Source organism: Ylistrum balloti, unplaced genomic scaffold, assembly GCF_031769215.1.
Source record: "Ylistrum balloti isolate Yb309-2 unplaced genomic scaffold, AGI_CSIRO_Ybal_v1 Utg369946, whole genome shotgun sequence".
NCBI classification, from domain to species: domain Eukaryota; kingdom Metazoa; phylum Mollusca; class Bivalvia; order Pectinida; family Pectinidae; genus Ylistrum; species Ylistrum balloti.
This window is the reverse complement of record NW_026782051.1, coordinates 102,081-124,400: the sequence shown is the minus strand read 5'-3', so window position 1 is coordinate 124,400 and position 22,320 is coordinate 102,081. Positions and strand designations below refer to the sequence as shown.

Here is a 22,320-nt window from a genome sequence, read left to right as displayed (position 1 = left end):
CATGTGTATCTCTAATATGACCAGTAATTTCAAGAAAAATGCAAATTAACTATGACTAATTTAGTCTTGAAGAAATTACCGGAAGTTAGTCTCACCGCGTGGTTTTGAAACCAGAGAGCACTGAAGCAGTCGCAATACCCTATAGGTTAAGTTCCATATATAATATATACTAAGTTTAATCTAATTGATTCTTTATATCCTCTGAAAAAAATGAAGTTGACCATGTGTTTTGGTGACGAAGGTGACACAAAAGTTTCTTTTTCTGGTGGAGAATCGAATATCCACCCGAAGAAGAAACTTAACCGTATCGCCATGGAGGGATCCAGCCACATTGCCCGCATGGTGCAGGATGAATTCGCCTATGGCACCACTGTGACGAAGTTTATAAGGAAGGATGGTGTCAAGGCGAAGGACCTGCAACGTGGCTTAACCAGCTTTTCAGGTTTATGTCGCGTTTAGATTTTATACATCTTGAAGGGAATGATTCGGCTGAAAACGTGGTTGGTGAACTTCTCGGAGGTTGACATTCCCTCATGTCTGAAATACCTCACCTCTCCATTTGCATTTGGTCTCAGCTAATTGCTCAACGGACACGAATTATTACAAGTAGAACTTTATGCTTGATACTAGACAAGAATATCCGATAAGAGAACCGGAAGTATTAATAAAGTTATTGCGGGCCAGCTTGACTCCTGTGCAGAAACTTAAGTTAAGCTGACGCGCAATGAGATTATCGTCTACTTTAGCCTTGCAGAAATTACTGTTGACGCCAGTGAAGAAATGTGTGTGTGAGTAGACGGTTGTATTTGTTTTTGGCCGTTTATTCATGATTTTTAACTTAGTTTCTCTCTTTTCATTTCATTTCCTAACTGTTTTTATAATGATTGGCTTGTTTATGTGTATTTGTCAATCGGGGATATAACGTGAACTGATGGAAAAGGGTATCTATTCTGTTTGCTAATTGCCAAGCTTTAGGAGATATCACAAAAAGTGAAGGTTTTTTTTCATGCCTCGAATTTATGAGATGTCACATTTATTGTTTGCAAGACACACACTTTATTGAGGAAAACCAGAAATTTAGTAGAAGTGAATGGGGATTGGAGAGTTATTTTAAATCTAATTGTAGAGGAGTTGCTGTTGAGTAATAATTGTGGAATGAAGGTTTACAAAGAAAAGAAAGACTTGAGAGGGAATTTCTTGGCTTATGATATATTTATAGAAGATGCAAAATTAACACTTATTCCAATGTACAGTCCAAATGGTGACAGCACTTTTTTTTTTTTGATAATTTAGTTGACACCATTGATGATTTTGGTTATTATATGTGGTGATTTTAATTTAGTTTTAGCTAAACTATGACAAGAATTATAAACATGTCAATAATCAGAAAGCAAGGGGAAAAGTTTTGGAAATCATTGACAGTCATGTTTGATACACATAGGGAACTACACCCTTAATATTACAAGATATACTTGGAGAAAAAAGAGCCCATCGAAGCAGCTTACATTATATTTATTTTTTACTTCTGACAGAGACGTGTGTTATATACGTCTCTGCTTCTGACAATTCATTATCAAGTGTAAACAGCTCAGAAATAGATCCAAAGTAGAGATCAGACCACTCATTTCCTATCTTTAATTTAAGATTTAACTAGTTTAGAAGAGGAAAAGGACTGGGAATTTAATTTGTCACTACTTTGTGATGAAAACTATCTAGATTTGGTTATAAAAGTTATTTCAGATAGAAGTCAGTATTGTCTTCCAGTATACTACAGGGATACAATAGATGAATCCAGATACAGTTATTAAATTCATTATTGACGATCAGCTTTTCCTTGAAACTTTATTAATGGAAGTAAGGGGGAAACACTATCCTATTCATCATATAAAAAGAAACTGTAATTTTTTTATGAAGATATTTTAAAGAAAAGTATACAAGACATGGAAGAAAGAGAGCAGGTAGATTTTAGAATTAGAAACTTGGAAAAAGGAATTAGAAAACATGAGAGTTAGCAAAGTTAAAGGTAGTGTAATTAGGTCCATAGCAAAATGGCAAGAGGAGGGGAAAAAACAACCAAATATTTCATTAATTTAGAAAAGTGAAATTTGGTTTTCCTAGATCCTACCAAAAAAAGGAAATAGTATTATAACACAACAACATGAAATTCAGGATGAAATTTGTAGTTATTATGATATGACAACAATAGTACAGCGATAGAAAATATAGACTTATCAGAATTTTTAGACACATTTGAGGTTCCAAAATTAGACAAAACTTAGACAGAAAACTAGAAGGAATAATGACACTAGGCGAGGCAGCTAGAACACTAAAACATATGAAGAACAATAAAAGTCCTGGCACTGATGGTTGTAAATGGTTTACTTTCTGTAACTCAAAGACAAGGTGTCATCACATGCATTCCAAAGGGAGATAAACCTTTAAACAATATCATATATTATCTATAAAATCGCTTCAGGATGTATAGCAGGTAGAATTAAAACTGTTCTTGATAAGTTAATAAGTGAAGATCTCACAGGGTTTCTTTCAGGTCGGTATAACGGGGAAAACACTAGGCTTGTATATGATGTAATGCAGTTTGCTGAACTTTGAGAAAGTTTTCAATTCTGTTTTGTGGAAATTTGTGGATAAAGTTTTTGATTATTTTAATTTTGGTCAAGATATTCGAAAGTGGGTTAAGTTATTACATACTAATGCTTCAGTTGCTATTAACCAAGGAGGAAACCTGTCGCCTTTTGTAGATATTAAACAAGGCTGTTGTCAAAAGTGACCCAATTACCCCATACATCTTTCTCCTTTGTGTTTGAAGTTCTGGGAATCAGAATTAGAAATAATGATAAGATTAAGGGTATAGAAGTGAGTAACTGTCCTATTTTCAGTACACAATATGCAGATGACACCTGTTTAATACTAGATGGCTCGGAATTTTCATTGAAGGAATCTGTTGTTGAGCTGAATAAATTTGCAAAACTATCTTAACATTGATCAAATAAAATCTCTCCTGCTATTACAATTTAACTATTTATTTATTTCTATATCTAATCCAGATAAACATTTCCTGCAAAATCTCATCTTAATTCTTTACAATTTTTTGTGGAATGGAAAGGTTGACAAAATCAAAAGGGATATCACAACTCAGAATTATTATGAAGGAGGTCTGAAAATGGTTACCATCAGTAATGTAAGGCTGTTTATTGATTGGCTAAAACTGAGTTGGATACAAAGGTGCTATCAGAAATCATCCAAGTGACAACTCATTTTCAAAACATTCTGTGACATGCATAAATCATCTACATGTGGGACAGGATTTCTTCAAGATTGTGAGAATGATTATAAAAACAAATTTAGGAAAGTTGTATTTAAAGCACAGATAAAGTTTAATAATTCTGAAGAAGTACAGAAAATAAGTGAAAAGTATGTTTTGAAAATGCTACATTGGTACAATAGAAATTTCACTATTGAAAAAAAGGTAATTTTCTACAAGGCCTCGTATAACAGGGGGGTAAGTTTTGTTAATGACTTGGTTATAGATTATAGCTCTCTGACCTTTTATTCCTTTCAAGTGTTTAGTGGGATTTATGAAGTTAACACAAATTTTCTTGAATATTGCGGTGTAATTTCTGCAATTAAATTATGTTTGCAGAAAGCCGATATTTGCTTTAGTCAACAGTTAGTTGTCGTTCCATTTATTTCAACTAATGTTATATTTTTCATAAAAAGGAACCAACAGATGTAAGGACCTGTATAATCTTTTTGTAAAAATAGCTATTGTTTCTACAGGTAGAAGTAAATGGGAAAAGACTTTTGAAGATGAATAATTGAATTGGGTTGAAGAAATACAAAATTACAGGGGTTTCAGTATAGGATAATACAACACATTCTAACAACAACTACATTTTTTGTTTAGAATAGGTTCAGTTAATAGTATATATTGTAATCTCTGCAATTCAGAATGGGAAACAATGTTTTCTGGGAGTGCCATGAAACCCACCAATTTTTGTGAAGTTTAGAAACACTTTTTGATGCTCTCTTGATCCCATTTTCTTTAAACAAAGTTTTATTTTTGGTATATTTGTGAACAATGAGAGTGTAACAGGAAGTAAGACAGATAATGTCATTGTAATTATGATTAAATTTTACAAACAAGAAGTTAATATAAAATCTTAAATCCTGCTGCTTTTATTAATTCAATTGAAGATTATTATGTGTGCCAAAAACACATTGCAAATATTCACAAGGGGAAATTTTAAACAGAAATTTGAGACTGAATGGAAAAATTGGAAAAAACTTGTTTGATTTGTGATTCTTTCTGAACTTTGTATTACAATTATATCAGATCAGGTTTGAATTTGTTTATCTAATTGATCATACAGCAAGTTTTTCTTTAGGTTACTGAATCAGTACAGTGTTTTCATTATTGTCTATTATTCCATGAGACCCTATTCCTGTCAAAAATTGCTTAAAATATCTAGCCCAGCATTTCTCCCCTCCCCCCTCTCTCTCCTTTCATCTTTCATATCTTGCCTTTTTACTCTGTTCTTGCCTTTCTCTTATTTTTCAATTTTCTTGACTTTTTGTATGCATAGTTGTCTCATGTTTGTGTTTGAATGTATTTTTTGTCATTTGTTTTTGTTTTGTTTTATTGTGTATGAATGTGGAGGTGAGTGTATGAACTATAACGCAGAGATGGATGATGATGATGATGATGGTAAGGTTGGATGATGACGATGATGATGATGGTGATGATGATGATGATGGTAAGGTTGGGTGATGATGGTAAGGTTGGATGATGATGATGATGACGATGTTGATGATGTTCTATGTTGCTGAGGATTATCATAGTGAGTGTTTGGATGGTGTGTGTAAGGGTGTATGTATGGTACATGTATTTATCAATACAACATGTTGAAAATCTTTTGAAAAATAAAATAATGAAAAAAAGAATGGCTGAGCATGGATGTAGTAGAAACAGTGTTGTAAACAAATACACATGGTTACAACTTTCACACACAGATTATTACAGTTTGCACAAAAACATGTCTTTTTGTCAGTAGTACTTTATTGACTCATCAGAGTGCTGGTAACGCTTGGAAAACACAGGTCATTGACTAACGTAGTTGGTATATTAAAAGATAAGTAAGAAAATGCAGCATAGAAATGAAATAAATTCAATGTATGGCAATTTGTCATCTTATTTTACTGTAATTTATATCGTACAGATCAGTAATGGAATTGTCATAAACAAATAAATTACAAAAGAAGTTTTATCTGCACTGATTTGTCAGGCCCCTATGACCATTTCCGGTTTGCCTACATTTAGTCATTCTCTGTGAGGATATGCACTGGAATGAATGAATGGTATCGTGAACAGGGGAAGTTAAAGTATAACTGTCACAATGCTTTGATAGAAAAAAATGATATAAAAGATTGTACTGTAGCAACAGAGGCAGGCATTTACAGGACTAGAGGAGAAACACATGTACATACATAACTTTCGAACTGATATAAAACTGTGAATATTACACATAGTTTGTAGTGGTTGGGTTAGTAAAGTAAAGACACGCCATATTTACAGTGGACAGGACTAGAGGAGAAACAGGTGTTTATACATATCACATCTATATTATCTGATGTGATGGACAGTAAGTGAAAAAACTTTTGTGTTAAATTTACATGCAAATAAGAATCGGTGATAAATTGTATGTCCTAGCATGTTGTTCATTTTAGTAAGAGATTAGTGACTTTTTCCCCTTTCTTTGTCCCAATCAAATTACTGTTGTTATTGAAATACATTCTAATGTGCAAATATGTGACACTAGTACATGTTCACATTTGTGTGTGTCAACAGTCACACCAAATTATTGGGTATGCCAGGTAAACATTCTTGTCTGTGAGAATATCATAACACAATTGATGTTCAGAAAAATATACAATTATGTATAACACAATTACCCAAAATTAATCATTAAAAGCTGTGTGTAGGAGGAGACAAAATATAAACAAATTATTTTTATAATCACTACGGGGATGGAGGCACAATGTCCCTAAGAGTTAAATACCATGATTGATTCTTTCCCAGCTGGATATTGTTAAACTTTAGTTTGTAAAGTTACTTGTTCTTTCTTGTTTTTACAATCAGGAACATAGTCAAACATGATTAACAATCAATTACAATTTTCTTGGTGTATCACCTGCACTATAAACTTTACCTGAGACCTATTATGATTATAACCTTATTAATAACCTAAAACATTAAATATTATCACTCATTATGCAATTACTCTGCACTTCATATCAACTTCATATAATGTCTATTATATCCGCTGTATATATTGTTTACCCATTGTTCAGTGTAATTGTTGAATTATGACGTCACTTGCTTGCTTACACTTGTATCCATGACGTCACAATACACTGCCTAGAGCTGTTGTTCTGATGACAGCTCACCTAGAGCCGAAACATGTTAACAATGCTCCGCAATAAATATCCAGTATACGGAAGAACTACCATGTACCATGTTGGACTCGCTCCTTTGTACTCAAATTATTTTTATGATAGGAGTTTTATCTTGGCAACACAACATATGCTGTTGTTGCGATAATAAAAGAAAACTATGGTAATGTACAAAGAGAAATTATTTTTATTTGAATATTGTACACAGGATACACAACCGTAACTTACATGTACATTTATAATACAATGAGTACACATGTGTCAGTTTGATTCTAATACTTAGATATTTATATCAAAGATCTAGTAATCATTACTTAATACATGCACATACATGTATCTATGCATCATTGTATACTTATGTATCATGTTAACATATATAATATAACAATGTCATATTCTATGTTAACATATTCAGACATTCATTAATTAACATTGGGAATTCGGTAATAATAAAGAAATCATGAATACTCGTTTTTAAGTGATCTTATATACATTGTTGCTGGACAGCGGTACAACACTAATCACAATTTACTTCGGCTAGTGAGTCAAACACCTTGGTTGAGAAGGATGCTGAATTGGCAGTATCGGGAGAAACTGTGGACTTGTGTTCAGAGGCATGTTCAACACCTTTTAGATGTATTACTAATTCATTTATAATGTAAAGAAGAAAACATACAAATTTGCAAATCTTACTGCTTTTTTAGCCCATCATCATCAGATGATGGCCTATTCAAATCGCTCTGCGTCCATGGTCTGTCGGTGTGGCATTAAACAATTTTTTATCGCTATTTCTTGAGAGGTACTGGATGGATCTTTCTCAAATTGCATATGTAGGTTTTCCTTGGTCCCTAGTTGTGTCGATTTAATTTTGGGCCTGATGTGAAAAAACCTCAAAATGGCCGACAGGCAGCCAACTTGGATTTTTCAAAGAAGTTTGTTATCGCTATTTCCCCCTGGTCTCTTGTTGTGCCCTTGTTATTTTGGGACTGATAAAAAAATCACAATGGCCGAAAGGCACCCATCTTGAATTTTGACTTTGAAAGTTTGTTATCTTTATTTGTTCAGAAGTACTAGATGGATTTTTTTTCTTAAATTCCATGTGTAGGTTCCCCTTGGTCCATAGTTGTGCTCATTTGATTTTGAGTCTGATGAAAAACCCAAAATGGCTGACAGGTGGCCATCTTGTATTTTAACTTTGAAAGTTTGTTAACGCTATTCCTTGGGAAGTACTTAATTGATCTATCTCAAATTTCATATGTAGGTTCCCCCATGTCTCTAGTTGTGCCATTGTAATTTTTGGACTGACAAATAAAATGACTGATAGGCGGCCATCTTGTATTTTAACTTTGAAAGTTTTATTATCACTATTTCTTGAGAAATATATAGTTGATCTTTCTCAAATTTCACATGTAGGTTCCGCCTGGTCTCTAATTGCGCTCTTGTAATTTTGGGACTGGTGGAAAAAACAGAATGACTTCCAGGCTGCCATCTTGGATTTTGACTGAGAGATTGTTATCGCTATTTCTTTAGATGTACTTGATGGATTTTTCTTAAATTTCATGTGTAGGTTCCGTTGGTCCCTGGTTGTGCCCATTTCATTTTGGGTCTGATCAAAAAATCAAAGTGGTTGACAGGCGGCCATTTTGTATTTTAACTTTGAAAGTTTTATTGCTATATCTTGAGAAGCACTGAATGGGTATCTCTCAAAATTCATACGTATGTTCCCTTTGTTCTCTCCTTGTGCTCGTTTCCTTTAAGACTGATCAGAAGAAACAAAATGGCTTCCAGGCGGCCATTTTGAATTTGGCAGGTAAAGATTTTCATTTATTTCTGCAAAAGGAATGTTCAAATGTCTCATCATTAAGAGAAGAAAAAAGAGGGGAAAAGATCCAACTTTCAAAGATCAAACAAAGGTGGGTGCCAAGATCCCTCTTGGGTCATTATTATGATACAGATACAATATCATCGATATGCATATACTGCTGAACACAGATTCTGCTGATATCGATTGGAAACTAAATTCATAGATGAAACAGTTTGGTTTGAGTGATGCAGAATTTACCTGTTTTAGGTTCGTTATATTTCATTACACCAGCGGTTAGTTAACATTGTTGATAAGATCGAGAACTTTCCATTTACGGCACCGTGATTTTATCGACTGTTTGCTCCACAGTACGTAAGCAGTTGGCCTATCAATAACCCGGGTACGTACTTGTGTCTCCAGAAAAAGTAGTGGATAAGTTTCTGGTGTATCTTGTTTAAAACTATGTGTATGGCACCGTAGGTTACTGCTTGCTCCACAATACATCAGCAACTAGCCTATGAATAATCCGGTATGTAACTTGCTACTTCAGGGAAAAATAGACGATAAATGATTGGTATTTTCAATAATGATTCAAACAAAATGGCGGCAAATGCAGGAACATTGAGATTTAACTGATAGCGTACACAAAATGTCCCCGTGTGGTCAGATCATATAATTTAGTCAAGATGTACTCTTATCAGTTGTTTTCGTCGCTAAGGCCATTTACACACACACAAAAAAAAAATTATTAAAAAATGACTTCTTTGATTATTACGATTTTGAAAGAGTCGCTTAATTCACACATTATAGACACACGCAAAGTAATTCCCGATATGTGATTGGGATTTTTATACGAATACTTAACTGTGTCGGATCCATGAGGTTGTTGAAGGACTTTAGGTAACTGAAATGCATAAATTACAGAGGAATTGATAGGAAAGTGTTTGTCTTTCTTTGTTACTTCTAGCAAGCTGATTTTCGAAACTGTGGATTTTAATTTGCGGGTTGAATAATGCATAGTATCGAATTGTTTTCGGGAAAGTATTCAATGCAAAAAGTGATAAACATTTCATTATGTTAACATGTCGCAGATGATATTCAAATGCTTCGTCCCAATCTGATGGTTTATATGAAAGTTTACGAGGGTAAGATGATCTTAAATAACTACTCAATACTGAAATATAAAACAGTTGACAAATAAACTCAGAACCCAGGTTGATGAGGACAAGAAGGTGTTAAAGTTGTGAACACCTTCACGATCTTATTTGAAATTGATCCATTTCTCTGAAAGACAATATACGGTAAATTAGGTTGTAAACGTTTGTAAACAGAAAATCATATGTGTTTTTATCCTATATCATTATTTTTCCGACAAGTATTTTCATAACACCATGAATATATATTTACAATTGGTATGGTGACTTTTTAAATATCCACAATAATGATCCAAAACGGCATTTTGTTGGTCTTATGATGGTTAACTAATTACCAGATCGGCAGTTCCAATGACCCTGATGACCAAAGCTGACCATGTGTGATTCTTGGATTTCTACACTCAGTATTGTAAAGCGTTACCTTATCGTCTATAATTTTAAATACAGGTATAAGCCGCTGTTGTTAACCCACATTTGATCGCAATATCATATATTTTTTTTAAACTCCGTCTTTCATTTCAATGATAACTGACCAATAAGTTTTTTTTAAACATTTTTTGTTTCATTTTAATTGAATTTGAGTATGGTTTATGATTATCTTGACATGCTGGTATTCTGTTTTTGATTTTTAAGTGAATTTGAAACGAGAAGCTATCTGTCTGACGTTGCAGTTGGTACAGATATGAAAACCAACAGCGTTGATGGTGGATGGGGATGGGCGGTCGCATTCTCATCGTTCATGACCAACGTTTTGATCGATGGAGTGTGTGTTACATTCGGAATCTTTTTCCCGGAATTCCTCAGATATTTTGGAGAAAGTAAAGCGAAGACACAGATGCTAAGCTCCATAATGGTCGGAACATTATCATGTGTTGGTGAGCTTTTTGTTAGGAATGTATTTTATCTTGTACACAATTTCGGCACATAAAATATATACAAAATTCAATCGATCTGTTTTGAATTAACCACAGCTTAATCCCTGTTCACATACATGCAACCTAGAGAACAGAATAACGATACTATATCTGCTATAAATTTGAAATCACTAAAGGTGGTGACCACTAAAGAAAAATTTTCCGATAAAATAGAGCAAAGCACAAATTCAAGGTATTTTTATTCCCAATTGAATACCTAATGAAGGAAATCTTCATCTGATTGATGTTGTCAGTCTGAATAGATAAGATGCAAACTGGGCACCATTATTTCGCCATTAAATACCATGGTACTTTGCGTATAGAACATTATATATTATAACAACATGAACCCGACAGCATCATTCTTGGTACACCTGTTAGTACCGATGTCAGCTGGGCATCGACCTGTAGTATCTATACTGTCTTTGTGCAGACACTTAGCTGTAAGTTTAAACCCCAGGCCATCAGCATACAAATTAGTCTTGAATACGACCAATGGTTTCAAATTTATTCTGATAGACCTAATCTTGCGGGCTAATCCTATCATCCTCTCCTAGGATCCTCCATTGTGAGATGAATGGGATGGATTGAACACCCAGACTGTTCGATTGTTGAACAAGAAGCGCTTGCGTGTACGGTCCTCAACACTAATGGTATCGATTTCCAAATCATCGGTTGCCCCAACAATGTTTGTGCCCCTATCTGAGCGAAACTCGATGACCTTCCCGAGGAAAACCATGAATCTACGCAAGGCGCTGTCAAAAGAAGATGAGGTCATATTTTCAACTGCTTCCACATGGACTGCGCGCGTAGACAAACAAGAAAAATAATTGCCCATCTTTCGCTATGAGCACATCCTCCTCTGGTACGACGACTTACAATTCCAGTGCCCAAAAGGTGTAGGAGAACGGATGTGCCGGTTGAAGAGATCTGCCAACAATTAATTTTGAAGCTTTCCTTTCAATCGGCGGCAAGTTACACACTGGTGTACGATTGATGATACATGTCTTTTTCCGCCTATGATCCAGAAGCCTACTTTCTGTATCGTTCCCTCTGTTAGGTGACGACCTTGATGTTTCTTCGTGAAAGTGTCGGATTAACAAGGTCCCTACATGGCGACGTTTAGGGATGAGTAACGGATGTTTCTGGCTGTCATCGAGACAGGCCGCTCTTAATCTACCTTCCACACGAAGAATTCCCTCTTTCTCCAGAAAGGGATTGAAGCCAAGGTGCTGTTTCTAGACAACGGTTCCTTCCGAGCCAGAAGTGAGATTTCCTTGAGGAAAGCCTCCCGTTGTACCTCTTTGACTATGAATAACTCAGTGGAACGGAATATAGTCGGAGTTTTGAAATCGCTAGGAACACGACATGGCTTCTGACGGACAGCAATGCGCAACACAGAGAACGATGAGACTAAACTTCTCCTAGAAGAAAATTTCTCAAACCTGTTACTTCTTTGAGAGCGGAAACTTGCGGCCTTATTTCCGCATCCAGGTCGGGGTTAATAAGAAGAAAACTCTCATCTTTAGTGTCCTCCAACGGTGGACGTAGACCAAGCAGTCATGTAGAGTCTTGCAAGTCCTTGGCAAGGATAACTGTAGTTCCAATATCAGCAGAGTTATTTTCAGATTGCACGTATGTCCACTGTTCCGCAGTTGTATTGCTCAAAATCCTATCAACCCGGTTGGCCACATAGGTGTAGAAACGTCTTTTTCAATTGTACAGGAAACCCAGAGCAACTTAGTGTCGGTGTGAAATTTAATGTAATCAACCCGAAGATCTAGTTGATCTATGAGCGTTTCTCCAATTTCTGAAGCCAGAGCAGCAGCACACAACTCTAGCCGTTGCATAATGTTGCCATGTTTCGGTGCAAGTTTGGCTTTACCCAGAAGGAAGAATTCCTGACTTGTAGTCTCCCGTAACAGAGGTGAACTTGACGTAAGCGACACCAGCAATGGCTGATTCTGAGGCGTCCGCAAAATACAGAAGTGTATATTGCGGAACTTTCAGCTGAGCCAGATCCTGTAAGGACTCGCATCACATACGCCAGCGTTTCTCGTGCTCGAAGGGCAGTGGGTTGTCCAAGTCCGTTGTCATGTCGACAAATTCCCTGTACAACAATCTTCCTTGCAAGACCACAGAGGCAACAATTCCAAGGATTCACTTCAAATGTGAAGGTGTATGATTGTAGGCGCCATGACAGCCCGAGACTACGTTGAAAGGGTATATCCTCCATGCTCAGGCCGAGACTATCTTCGGAAGGAAAGGCCTGTACGACTTCCTGATAGTTCGACGCGATCTTGTGCAATCGTAGATTGCCTTCTGCGCGAAGTGCCTCTTTGGTTCTTTTCATCAAGTACACGGCTTCATCTTTTGTGGGAAGCGACGCGAGGGCGTCATTGACATAAAAGTTTCGGTTAACGAAATAAACAACATCCTCGTCAGATTCCCTAAAGTTTTCTACGGACTTCCTCAATTCACATGTGGCTACCGCTGGAGAAGGTGAGTTCCCAAAGACATGAACTCGCATATGGAATTCTTCTAGTGCCTCGTTGGGATTGCTCTTCTGATGCCAAAAGAACCTAAGGAAGTTCCTATGTTCCTCGCTGACCACGAATTCGCAAAAAAACATTTGTCGAATATCTGCGGTAACCGCCACTTTGTCCTTACGAAACCTGAGAAGAACCCCAATAAAGTTGTTGTCAATTCTGGACCGGTGAGTAGAGCATCATTGGGTGAGACATCGTCGGTAGACACCAGCATTCTTCTCCCTCAGCTAATAGTGGAGCTGCTTCAGCATGCTAGTTATCTAAGATCGCTTGCATGAAAGAGAAGAAGTGATCTTGTTTCAATGCATCCTTTCGCAAACTTTTGTTAAGGAGCAATCCATTCACCATTTTTACCCTTCCGGACCCCCTCCACCATTAACTTCAGGAATTCTTTATCTTCCAAAGATAATCCTGGTTTGCCGTCGCTTGACCTCCTTTCGAACAATGACCTGCCGGTCTTTGCATTCTCACATGGTGATTACTTTACCACCATGACCTCCTTAATACTGAAAATGTTGGTACAAGGTTGTAGCAAGGAACACCTGCCATTGCTAAGTGTGTACATTTTGTTGACATTGATGAGGTCAGGGATGTGACCTTTGTTCTCTCCAATAAGAACACATCCTAAGGCTAATTTCTTGACGTACGACGAACTCTGTCCAATGCGCTGTTCCAGCACATGATGTGACTCGATAAGATCGCGACCAATAAGGAAAATGATAGATGAATCATGATCTAATGGTGGAAAGAACGATATCAAATCGCTAAGGTGATCATTCATCACATTCGATAACGGACGGTAGATTCATAGTCACACTGCCATCTAGTGATTTTACTAAGTAACCAATTGATCTTATCTCTTACGTATGAACCATACCCGAACATGATAACAATGTATACTCCTCTGCCTTCGGCTTAATGTTCATGAGAACGAAGAACTCACTATGGGCCAGCTTCTTATTGCTTTGGTCGTCAATCAGGGTATAAAGCTTGATTGATCTTTCAGGTCGATCTTCCGGATAGACTCGCAGGAGCAGGGTTTTGGCACACGATTTGCCCCCATAGTTGTCGCCACAAATCTCCGTGCATCTTGTGGAAATGGTCTCCGGTGCTATTTTCTCCCCATCGTAACTATGTCGAGGTTCAGAGCGCTCAGTGTCGCTGGAAATTACAATGTTTGTCACTTCCAAATGACTTGCACTTAAGGACAATCATACAGTTTCTCGCACAATGTTCCACCGAATCACAACATCTAAAACAAATGCCGCTGCCTTTTAGAATTTTCGTACGATTTCCCAAGGGCTTGCTCCTAAACGTTCTACAATCCTTCAATGGCGGATTAGTTTTGTGAAATGGGCGAATTCTCTCCTCCGCGTGTTTCGAGGACATGTCGGTTTCCCTCGTATTAACTTTGACAGGAACACCCCCTGCTCTTTGAGTTTGTTGCACATTGCGAGAAGTATCATACTGAAAATACATAAATTAATCTAAAATTCATCTAAAACAAGTGATTCATGCAACAAAATGAGTAAAAAATGGGTTTAACGGTAACTTTGGAATGGTGTGTATCGTAGAGAGCAGCATCTTAGTTTAAAGTACATCAGGTCAAAAGTCAGTCAATGCTGGACGGAGGTAAAAATCCCGTGAGTGATAGGTAGTGATGAACGCCTGATAACGGGCTGGGTGTGTACCCCATTGTTGAAGCACTGTGGCAGAATATCGCCAGTATGATTGATCAGGACAGATAGATGCTCTCATTTGTATGTCTCGCGCTCTCGAACATGTAGGTAAGTAAACAAGATAAGAAGCTATGTACAAGGTAGATCAAAATGGTGTGGAATTGATAACAGGTGCTCCTAGTCGCACGTGCCCTTCTGATTATATGCACAATGGGCGTGATGGTAGGAAAGTTGTAAAACCTAAGTATAGGGGATATTAGGGATTGCGAGAGAGTCCGAGGGAGAGTTGAAACCGGGACACTGAGCAGAGAGGAGAGCGGGGTAATGTATGGGCCCAAGTTAGAGAGCGGGAGAAACATCTAGGATGGTTATGTACTAGGACTCTTAATAAACAATGAACAACCAGTCTTGTGTTATCAAATGCATTTGTGTGGTCACTATACGCTTCTATGTTACATTCATCTGAAAGTTGATTCCATTTTTGAAAGGTTAAGAAAATAACAGGAGAGATAAACGATATCTATATAAATTGTTTACTATAGGAATGATGGTTAGATCGATCTATAGTCTTATGTCATTAATTATTGTGAATTAAACACATAATTGTACTTACACTCTAGGTCCGTTCGTTAGTGCATTGGTGAACAGGTATGGCTGTCGCTTGGTATCTAGGTGTGGAACAGTAATCGCCAGCATTGGAGTATTCCTTTCTTCATTTTCACCAAACCTGGACGTGATGATAATCTTTTACGGCATTCTTGGAGGTACATGTGCCAAATATTATCTTATTTGTTAAAGACAACGGTAAAAAATTGGGCTTTCATTAATCAAAGCTATGGGTAACCAAGAAATAATTTATCATTTAGAGACAACCACTTTAATATTTATGATTTGTATAAAACATAATAAGTTAAAAACAAGACTTCAGGCAACCGTAAAGATTCTTCAAATTACTTAGCAGGGTACGACATACACAAGTGTATGTGTGTTTTCATATTTCTTTGTTGTCTGTTATGGAAGTTTGCCGTAAATGACTCAGATATACACCAAAAAGTAATGACACGAGCATAAATGTGGAAGTGTGTTGCCCTTTAATATTGCTGCATTCCGAGTATGGATATATGATATGAGAAAGTACTGCAAAGGAAATGAATTAGAATATATAAACAAAAAACAATAATATTGCACGTTTTACTATTAAGATAAGAAATAAGATAAGCATAACTTTAACTAAAACCAATTTTTCCTCTCATTAATTACATTTCCATTGAATTTCTTTCTTTGGATATACGAATAGGTGTTGGCTTCGGCTTCCTCTATGTTCCACCAATAGTGATAATTGGTGAATATTTCGACAAACGAAGAGCATTAGCAACAGGGATTGCCGTTTGTGGAGCTGGACTGGGAGGATTAATATTTGCACCTGTGAACGAATTTCTTTTGGAAAAATATGCTTGGAGGGGGACCATGTGGATTATGTCTGCGATAACTCTAAACAGTGCTGTGTTTTCTGCAACATTCAAACCAATGAAAGTTGGATTTGATCCGAATAATAAAAAAATCCAAAACGTTCAAACTGATAACGACCAGCAAAGTAGTTTAAACAAAAGTAATTCTTACCTTTGTTGCGGTGACCACAACTGTTTACCAACCAAAGAGATGTTTGACTTTTCACTTCTTAAAAGTCCAACCATGTTGATGTATGGATCGTCATGTATACTTGTCATGTTCGGTAAGCGTTCTTTACTTATATATATATGATCTTACGGTACTTTCAGATACTAATTGTGATTCGATTTGCATGTTTTTAACATTGAACAATCCCGTCCGCTTTTTGCTGACTTGACATCTGGAGAGAGAGAGCGGTTGAGGAGGGGGAGGATGGTTTTTCATGTGCGTTTGATCCAATCGTCATTTAGCTATATATATCAGACACGTAATAATGTTTGGGCTCAAACAGTTAAATGTCCAGGCCGTTGTCACTCTAAATAGAGTTCCCTTTGGACCGATCAAAATCAAATCTCAAACAATGCTTTTTTAATCAGGATAACTTGATTGGGATTGCTTTTGAAGTCAAAAGGTCGAATGTCAAAGTTACTAAAAATAAAATATTGATATATTACTGAGAAATATTTTTTCATCAAGCAAAGTTTGGTAAGATTTAAGCGATAATTTGCTTGACAACAAATCTAAGTCACAAAGTCCAAGATCAAAGTAAACTTTTGAATATTTCAATTTTGTTGTAGCATGTGAAGCAAAGTCGAATGAAAAGTCATCTTACTACAGGTCGAGGTCATCAGGTCAAACTGAATGTCATAACTTAAAAATAATGTTTCTTATAATATGATGAAGTAAAAAAAAAAAGTCAAAAGAGCATGCTTAGAGCAAAGGCGTACAGAAGTTGTGCAATACAAATTCTTTCTACGGCGCATATGCTGTAATCCTGGTAGTGACACATTTTGGCAATAGGGAAATGCATACGACTTGAATTGTAATTAAAATAACGCATAATTTGGCAAGTACACCTTGTACAATGTCACCGTGATTTCATATTTAATCACGAGGTATGTCATTAATATAGAAACACCGATTATTACATGAATAATTGTCTTAGGTTTTTTCATGCCGATGTTAAGTTTTCCATATAGAAATCGGAATAATCTTTAGTAATACAAATCGTATTAAATATTGACAATGTCTTCTTTATACAGGTTTTTTCATACCATATAATTTCTTGCCGGCATGGGCTACAGATGTCAATCTGTCCAGTGAAGAGGGAGTACTGCTTATTGTATTAATGAGTGCATCTAGCACTGTTTCGCGAGTTGTGATTGGCTACGTGACGGACAAATCTTGGGCCAATACTTTGATTATAAATAACGGCGCCTTGCTGATTGGTGGGTTATCAACATTCTTTGTGCCGTTCTACACCAGCTTTCCTATCTTAGCCATCTACGCGATAGTGTTTGGAATCGTAACGGGTAGGTTCATAGTAGTTAAATCACCCGAGATTTGAAAATATATTTATATGTATGTGTGTATTTTCCCATTTTGTCTTAACCAGAAAACGAATTTTAATGAATCATGACTTTTTCATAAATACGTATTTTCAGATAAATTATTGATCAAATGAGAATTGAGTCATATAAATTCTATATTTTGTTTACACAGTTTTATAAACAGTGTATATTTCTTTGTGAAACTTAAATGTTATTTTTTTTAGAATGCCCCTTTCGGTATCATTTTGAATGCGTTTAAGTTTGCTTTCATACTAAGGTTGACACTTTGGATAATACATCACACCTACAACGTTTAATATAAACATTGCATTGTTACTTGCATGTATTAAAGTTTTCAATATTATTTAACAACATTACCAGGAATCATTGATGATGTTATAACACATACTCGCAGGTGTTATCCTCACGTTTTCACATTGATCAACATATTGAAAAAACAGCATACTATATCACAGCTCATTTATTTTTCATCGTGATGATCTTTTAGCCAAAATTATATTTAAGTTCAACTACGTATTTTATTAGAAGAGAAAAACATGGAAAATAAGTGTTAAAAATTAAAGTTTTCATGGAAGCAAATGCTCTGAGAAGATGTCGAGAAAATGAATCAATTGACTACTGGCTTCAACAGATGATTGCTTATTGACTTATGTTATAGATACTGTAGAAACAATACTTACAAATGTCACTCTAGTATTCTAGTTAGAGTCGTGATGTATGCAATATGTTTTCTGTAATTTCGATGCCTCTGGTGTCACAGCACAGGGTACACATAAGTTCAAATACAAAATAGTGTAACCACAGAAATAGAGCGAGAAAGGGTAAATAAGCAACCAATGGAGAGACGGAGAATACACACTTCCAGTTAGGAGTTGAAACAATAGAAAATGTAAAAGTAACCCTCTTGACAAGGAAACCCACTACCATATATGTAACTTAACTCTACTGAAATAGATACCGAACCATAATTACACGGAAAAACTGTCCGTCAACCCTTGCGAATGAATGGTGCAGGAATTCATATTGATGATGAAAAAATAACAACATCTAGCTTATTGTACAAAGCATCTTATTTTCTCTGCAAGACCCTTTCGAAATGGTAGAAAAGTCGTGAATATTCCTATCACAAAACATACGGTCGTACAACGAGTATTTTTCTATTCCATTTGGGCATTTTTATACATAACCAAACTATCTGTTGTTACATTATCAACTTCAAAATATATTGTATATAAAGACCATGACTCATAAGCCCTGAAGAGCTTTTAGAACTTAAAATGAAACATTTCCCAGAAGTTGTTAACTACAGTGAAATCATGCATTATCAGGGGTTATAAACATATTTGAATGAAAACTATGTGAGAATAAAAGTTAAGTTTTCATTCAATAAAAGGTCATTGAACCTGAAATGAATAAACAATTTACAGTGTTTGTAGAACTTAGCTATATTTATATGTACATGTAGGATTAAACACTGTCAGTGTGAAAATAAGAGATGTGCGCGGAAAGGAGAGCTCTCCTAGGTGAGGACATATTTGTTCTGTGACGTATATGTATTTGTCAATAAACAAAAAAACAACTAATGCAAAACCAACCAAATTATAAGTCCGTGTGTTTTTGTTATTGATTCATTGATACTTTGCAGCGACCTTTATATGCTTGCGGAGTGTACTGATGGCAGAACTGTTGGGAGTACATCGACTTACTAGTTCCTTCGGACTAGTTGGATTGAGTATGGGATTGTCCACATTTCTTGGAGCGCCCATAGCAGGTTTGCTGTTTTCTTTATATTCTTCGTGAATTGGTGTCTTTTAAGTTAAGTAAGAAGACATTGGTACGTTAAGGTTCTTCGGTACCACATACAATGAGTTAATTTTATTGAATAAAGGGGCGACACAGGCGACTTCATTGCACTGACGAATTATGATACGCCTCAACTGATAGAAACAGATCCATGTGCCTTTTGGAAAATAGAAAATATGCAGAAGTTGTAAATGAATATAGATTGCATTTTTTCCTCTCTCTTTTTCATTATTCATTTAATTACTTTTATTTATCTTATTTATCTGTTGATTTTATTATCATGTTATATTTTAATATGTCTGCCTTTCAAATTTATAGTGGTCAGTGTAAAATATTGTTCAAGAAATTGTCTGTGTAATCAGTATTGAGAAAGCCAGTGTCTTTTCCATTATGCCTGACCCTAGAGTTGTGTATAAATCTAGAAACACACGAGTTGGTTAAGTTATTTTTAAGTTACTTTTTGTGAACTTTAAGGAATGACTTATGCCATCGGCAACTCGAATGAAATTCCGAATACAATTTGTGATTCACATACGTGTGTCACTCGCATGGTGTGTGATAATATTTGTGAATGGTGATAGACATCTCTCAATAAAACGTGAAAGCTGAAAATTGCAATTTGGTTGGTTTAACAATGACTTATCTGTAGTAAAATTGATGCTGGTAAATAATTCGATTACCTAGCATTAAAAGTACACAGGCATTTAATTCGTTGCATATCAACTAATATATATATTGGAGAGGGCGTGAATGTTTGTTACAAGTTTACTTGAGGGTTTTTTTTTTACATGCGAATTACTATCCAATTATCTATCCTCCCGTAGAATGTTCTGAAGAGAAAAAATATGTAATTTGAAACAAATAAATACAACTGGTATCCATATTTTTTTTATAGGAGTTTGGTTTCTTTTACAGGAGCACTGTCTGATATAAGTGGCAATTACAACATAACTTTTTACTTTGGTGGCGTCACTCTGGGACTGGGAGGCTTAATTTGTCTTCCACTCAGACGGATTTCGGACTTGGAAAAAAGTAGGAGCATTGATTCCATTACGTCTTCGGCTTGAAGATGGCCAAAACAATATGAAAACGAATATCTGCAAAACGCAGTCCATTTATATACTCGATACCGGAACTGAGAAAAAACGTAGACTGATCATTAGCTATAGCTATCATTAAGAAGGTCCCTTCATGCGAGTAAAATATTTGAAACATTTTTGCATGGATAATATATAAAGATATATTATTTCTCTGTTAGTCTGGCAAGACTTAAATATTACTGTCCTGAATAGTTACAACCAATTGTAAGATGAATTAATCTTGGTGAATATTTCTGTGTCTTGCAAATGTTTTGAATAGAATTGTTTTATCAAGCGGATCACTATATATAATGAGGGTGGTCTTTTTTATTTTTATTTTTTTTATTAATTACATAAACATGTACAAACCAACTTTGGACATAACCTTATTATTTGCATATATGCTAGCAAAATGTCTAAAAGTAACATATAAAAGCGAAATCATTGAAAACTTTTGTTTTTGTGTGCTTTTTTATGGCGGATTGATAATGTTTTCAGTTGATTAAAATGTTAACAATCATCCCTCTATCTTGTGATTAAACAAATAATTCAAGACACAACTAGCGCAACAACCACTGTCATATGATTAATGAAAAGTATGAGTGTCTGCACTGTAAAAAACAATAGAAAATACCTAAATATCAATAGGATCATATTCAAATCTCAGAAACATAGGTAATGCATCAATGAAACATTTGACCAGGCTTACGTATTTTATTCATTGATAGTTTTTTTCCACTTAAGGGTGCCTGTCAACATCACATTTCTCTCCCTTGGACCTGATTGGATATAGCCGAGAGTTATGAACCTGGTAGTGCTGAAGAGCATGGTACTGAAATACTGAAAAGCTAGTTGTTTTTATTCACGAAGTTCGATCTTACTAAGGAAGATAATTTTGATAATGAGAAACAAGTTTATGAAATTATATCTTTTGCAATATATTTATAAGGACGAGCAAACGTTTTCGACCGAAGACAAATCATTCGTAGATCAAATTCTACAGCGAGAGGTAAATACTGAATTATCTACAACTTTAAGAAATCTGACAATAGGCATATTACAGCGCACTACTTTTTTGCGCAATATTATTTGCAAAGTTCAAAACAGAAATAAATTATCAAAAACAACTTAAATCTGTGATATACTAGGACCTGTAGTAAGTTTTTTGGTCAACATGTTCGGCAGTCGGCGAGTGGCCGGAGTGGTGCTGTGATTGTCAGAACTGGTTTCTTCCTGTCCTCATTTTCGGTGAACCTAGATGTGATGATCCTCCTTTACAGCATCACAGGAGGTATATCAACTTTGTAGCTATAGATATTACTCTGTCCCTCGTGAATAACGAAAATTCACCAACAATAGGAAATATCTTTATGTTGTATTGTGAAAGTATACGGCAAAATTTAATGTATACATTTAAAACGTTTATCGATTCATATGACATAGTCTGACTTTAAGTCTGCGAGGTATCCCGTAACCTGATGCCATGTTTTAATTCATTCGAATAGTGGCACGGTTCAGAATATACACATGTACTTGACACTGTTCTGAAATTGTCCTATATGCACAATAATTACTTATTTAATTATGTGGCTATAGCACATCTGAGAACTACATTTTTACTTTTCTTTCGATTACTTTGATTTTTCCTCATTCGCCTCCTAGCCTTCAAAATTGAGGCCCTTACTATACTGACGAGTGCTAGAAGGACGAAACAGCTGTTCATTTAATTTATTGTTTAACTCTACTGTATATAACTCTAAGTCATTAAAATGTGTTATTCACTTGTGTGTCTTTTGCACAAACAATTGTTTCCTTAAATTAAGGAAGTTGAATCATATTGAATTGTT

General features: G+C 35.6%; 1 protein-coding gene across 1 annotated transcript; it reads left to right on the top strand.

Moving 5' to 3' along the window:
- Positions 1-210: 210 nt before the first annotated feature.
- Positions 211-20,461, top strand: LOC132547302 (monocarboxylate transporter 13-like). The gene is made up of 7 exons (XM_060211070.1): positions 211-442; positions 10,101-10,304; positions 15,192-15,335; positions 15,869-16,303; positions 17,283-17,552; positions 19,237-19,362; positions 20,310-20,461. Exons 1-7 carry the CDS (start codon positions 211-213, stop codon positions 20,459-20,461), a joined length of 1,563 nt encoding a protein of 520 aa, XP_060067053.1.
- The last annotated feature ends 1,859 nt before the right edge of the window (positions 20,462-22,320 follow it).

What these genes read in the sequence shown, in the direction of transcription:
- LOC132547302 (XM_060211070.1), top strand. Translation starts at nt 211, where the DNA reads ATGAAGTTGACCATGTGTTTTGGTGACGAAGGTGACACAAAAGTTTCT. An exon ending in CGGAACATTATCATGTGTTG is followed by an intron (nt 10,305 to 15,191) that starts GTGAGCTTTTTG and finishes CTTACACTCTAG; the next exon opens with GTCCGTTCGTTAGTGCATTG. An exon ending in CTTTTACGGCATTCTTGGAG is followed by an intron (nt 15,336 to 15,868) that starts GTACATGTGCCA and finishes ATATACGAATAG; the next exon opens with GTGTTGGCTTCGGCTTCCTC.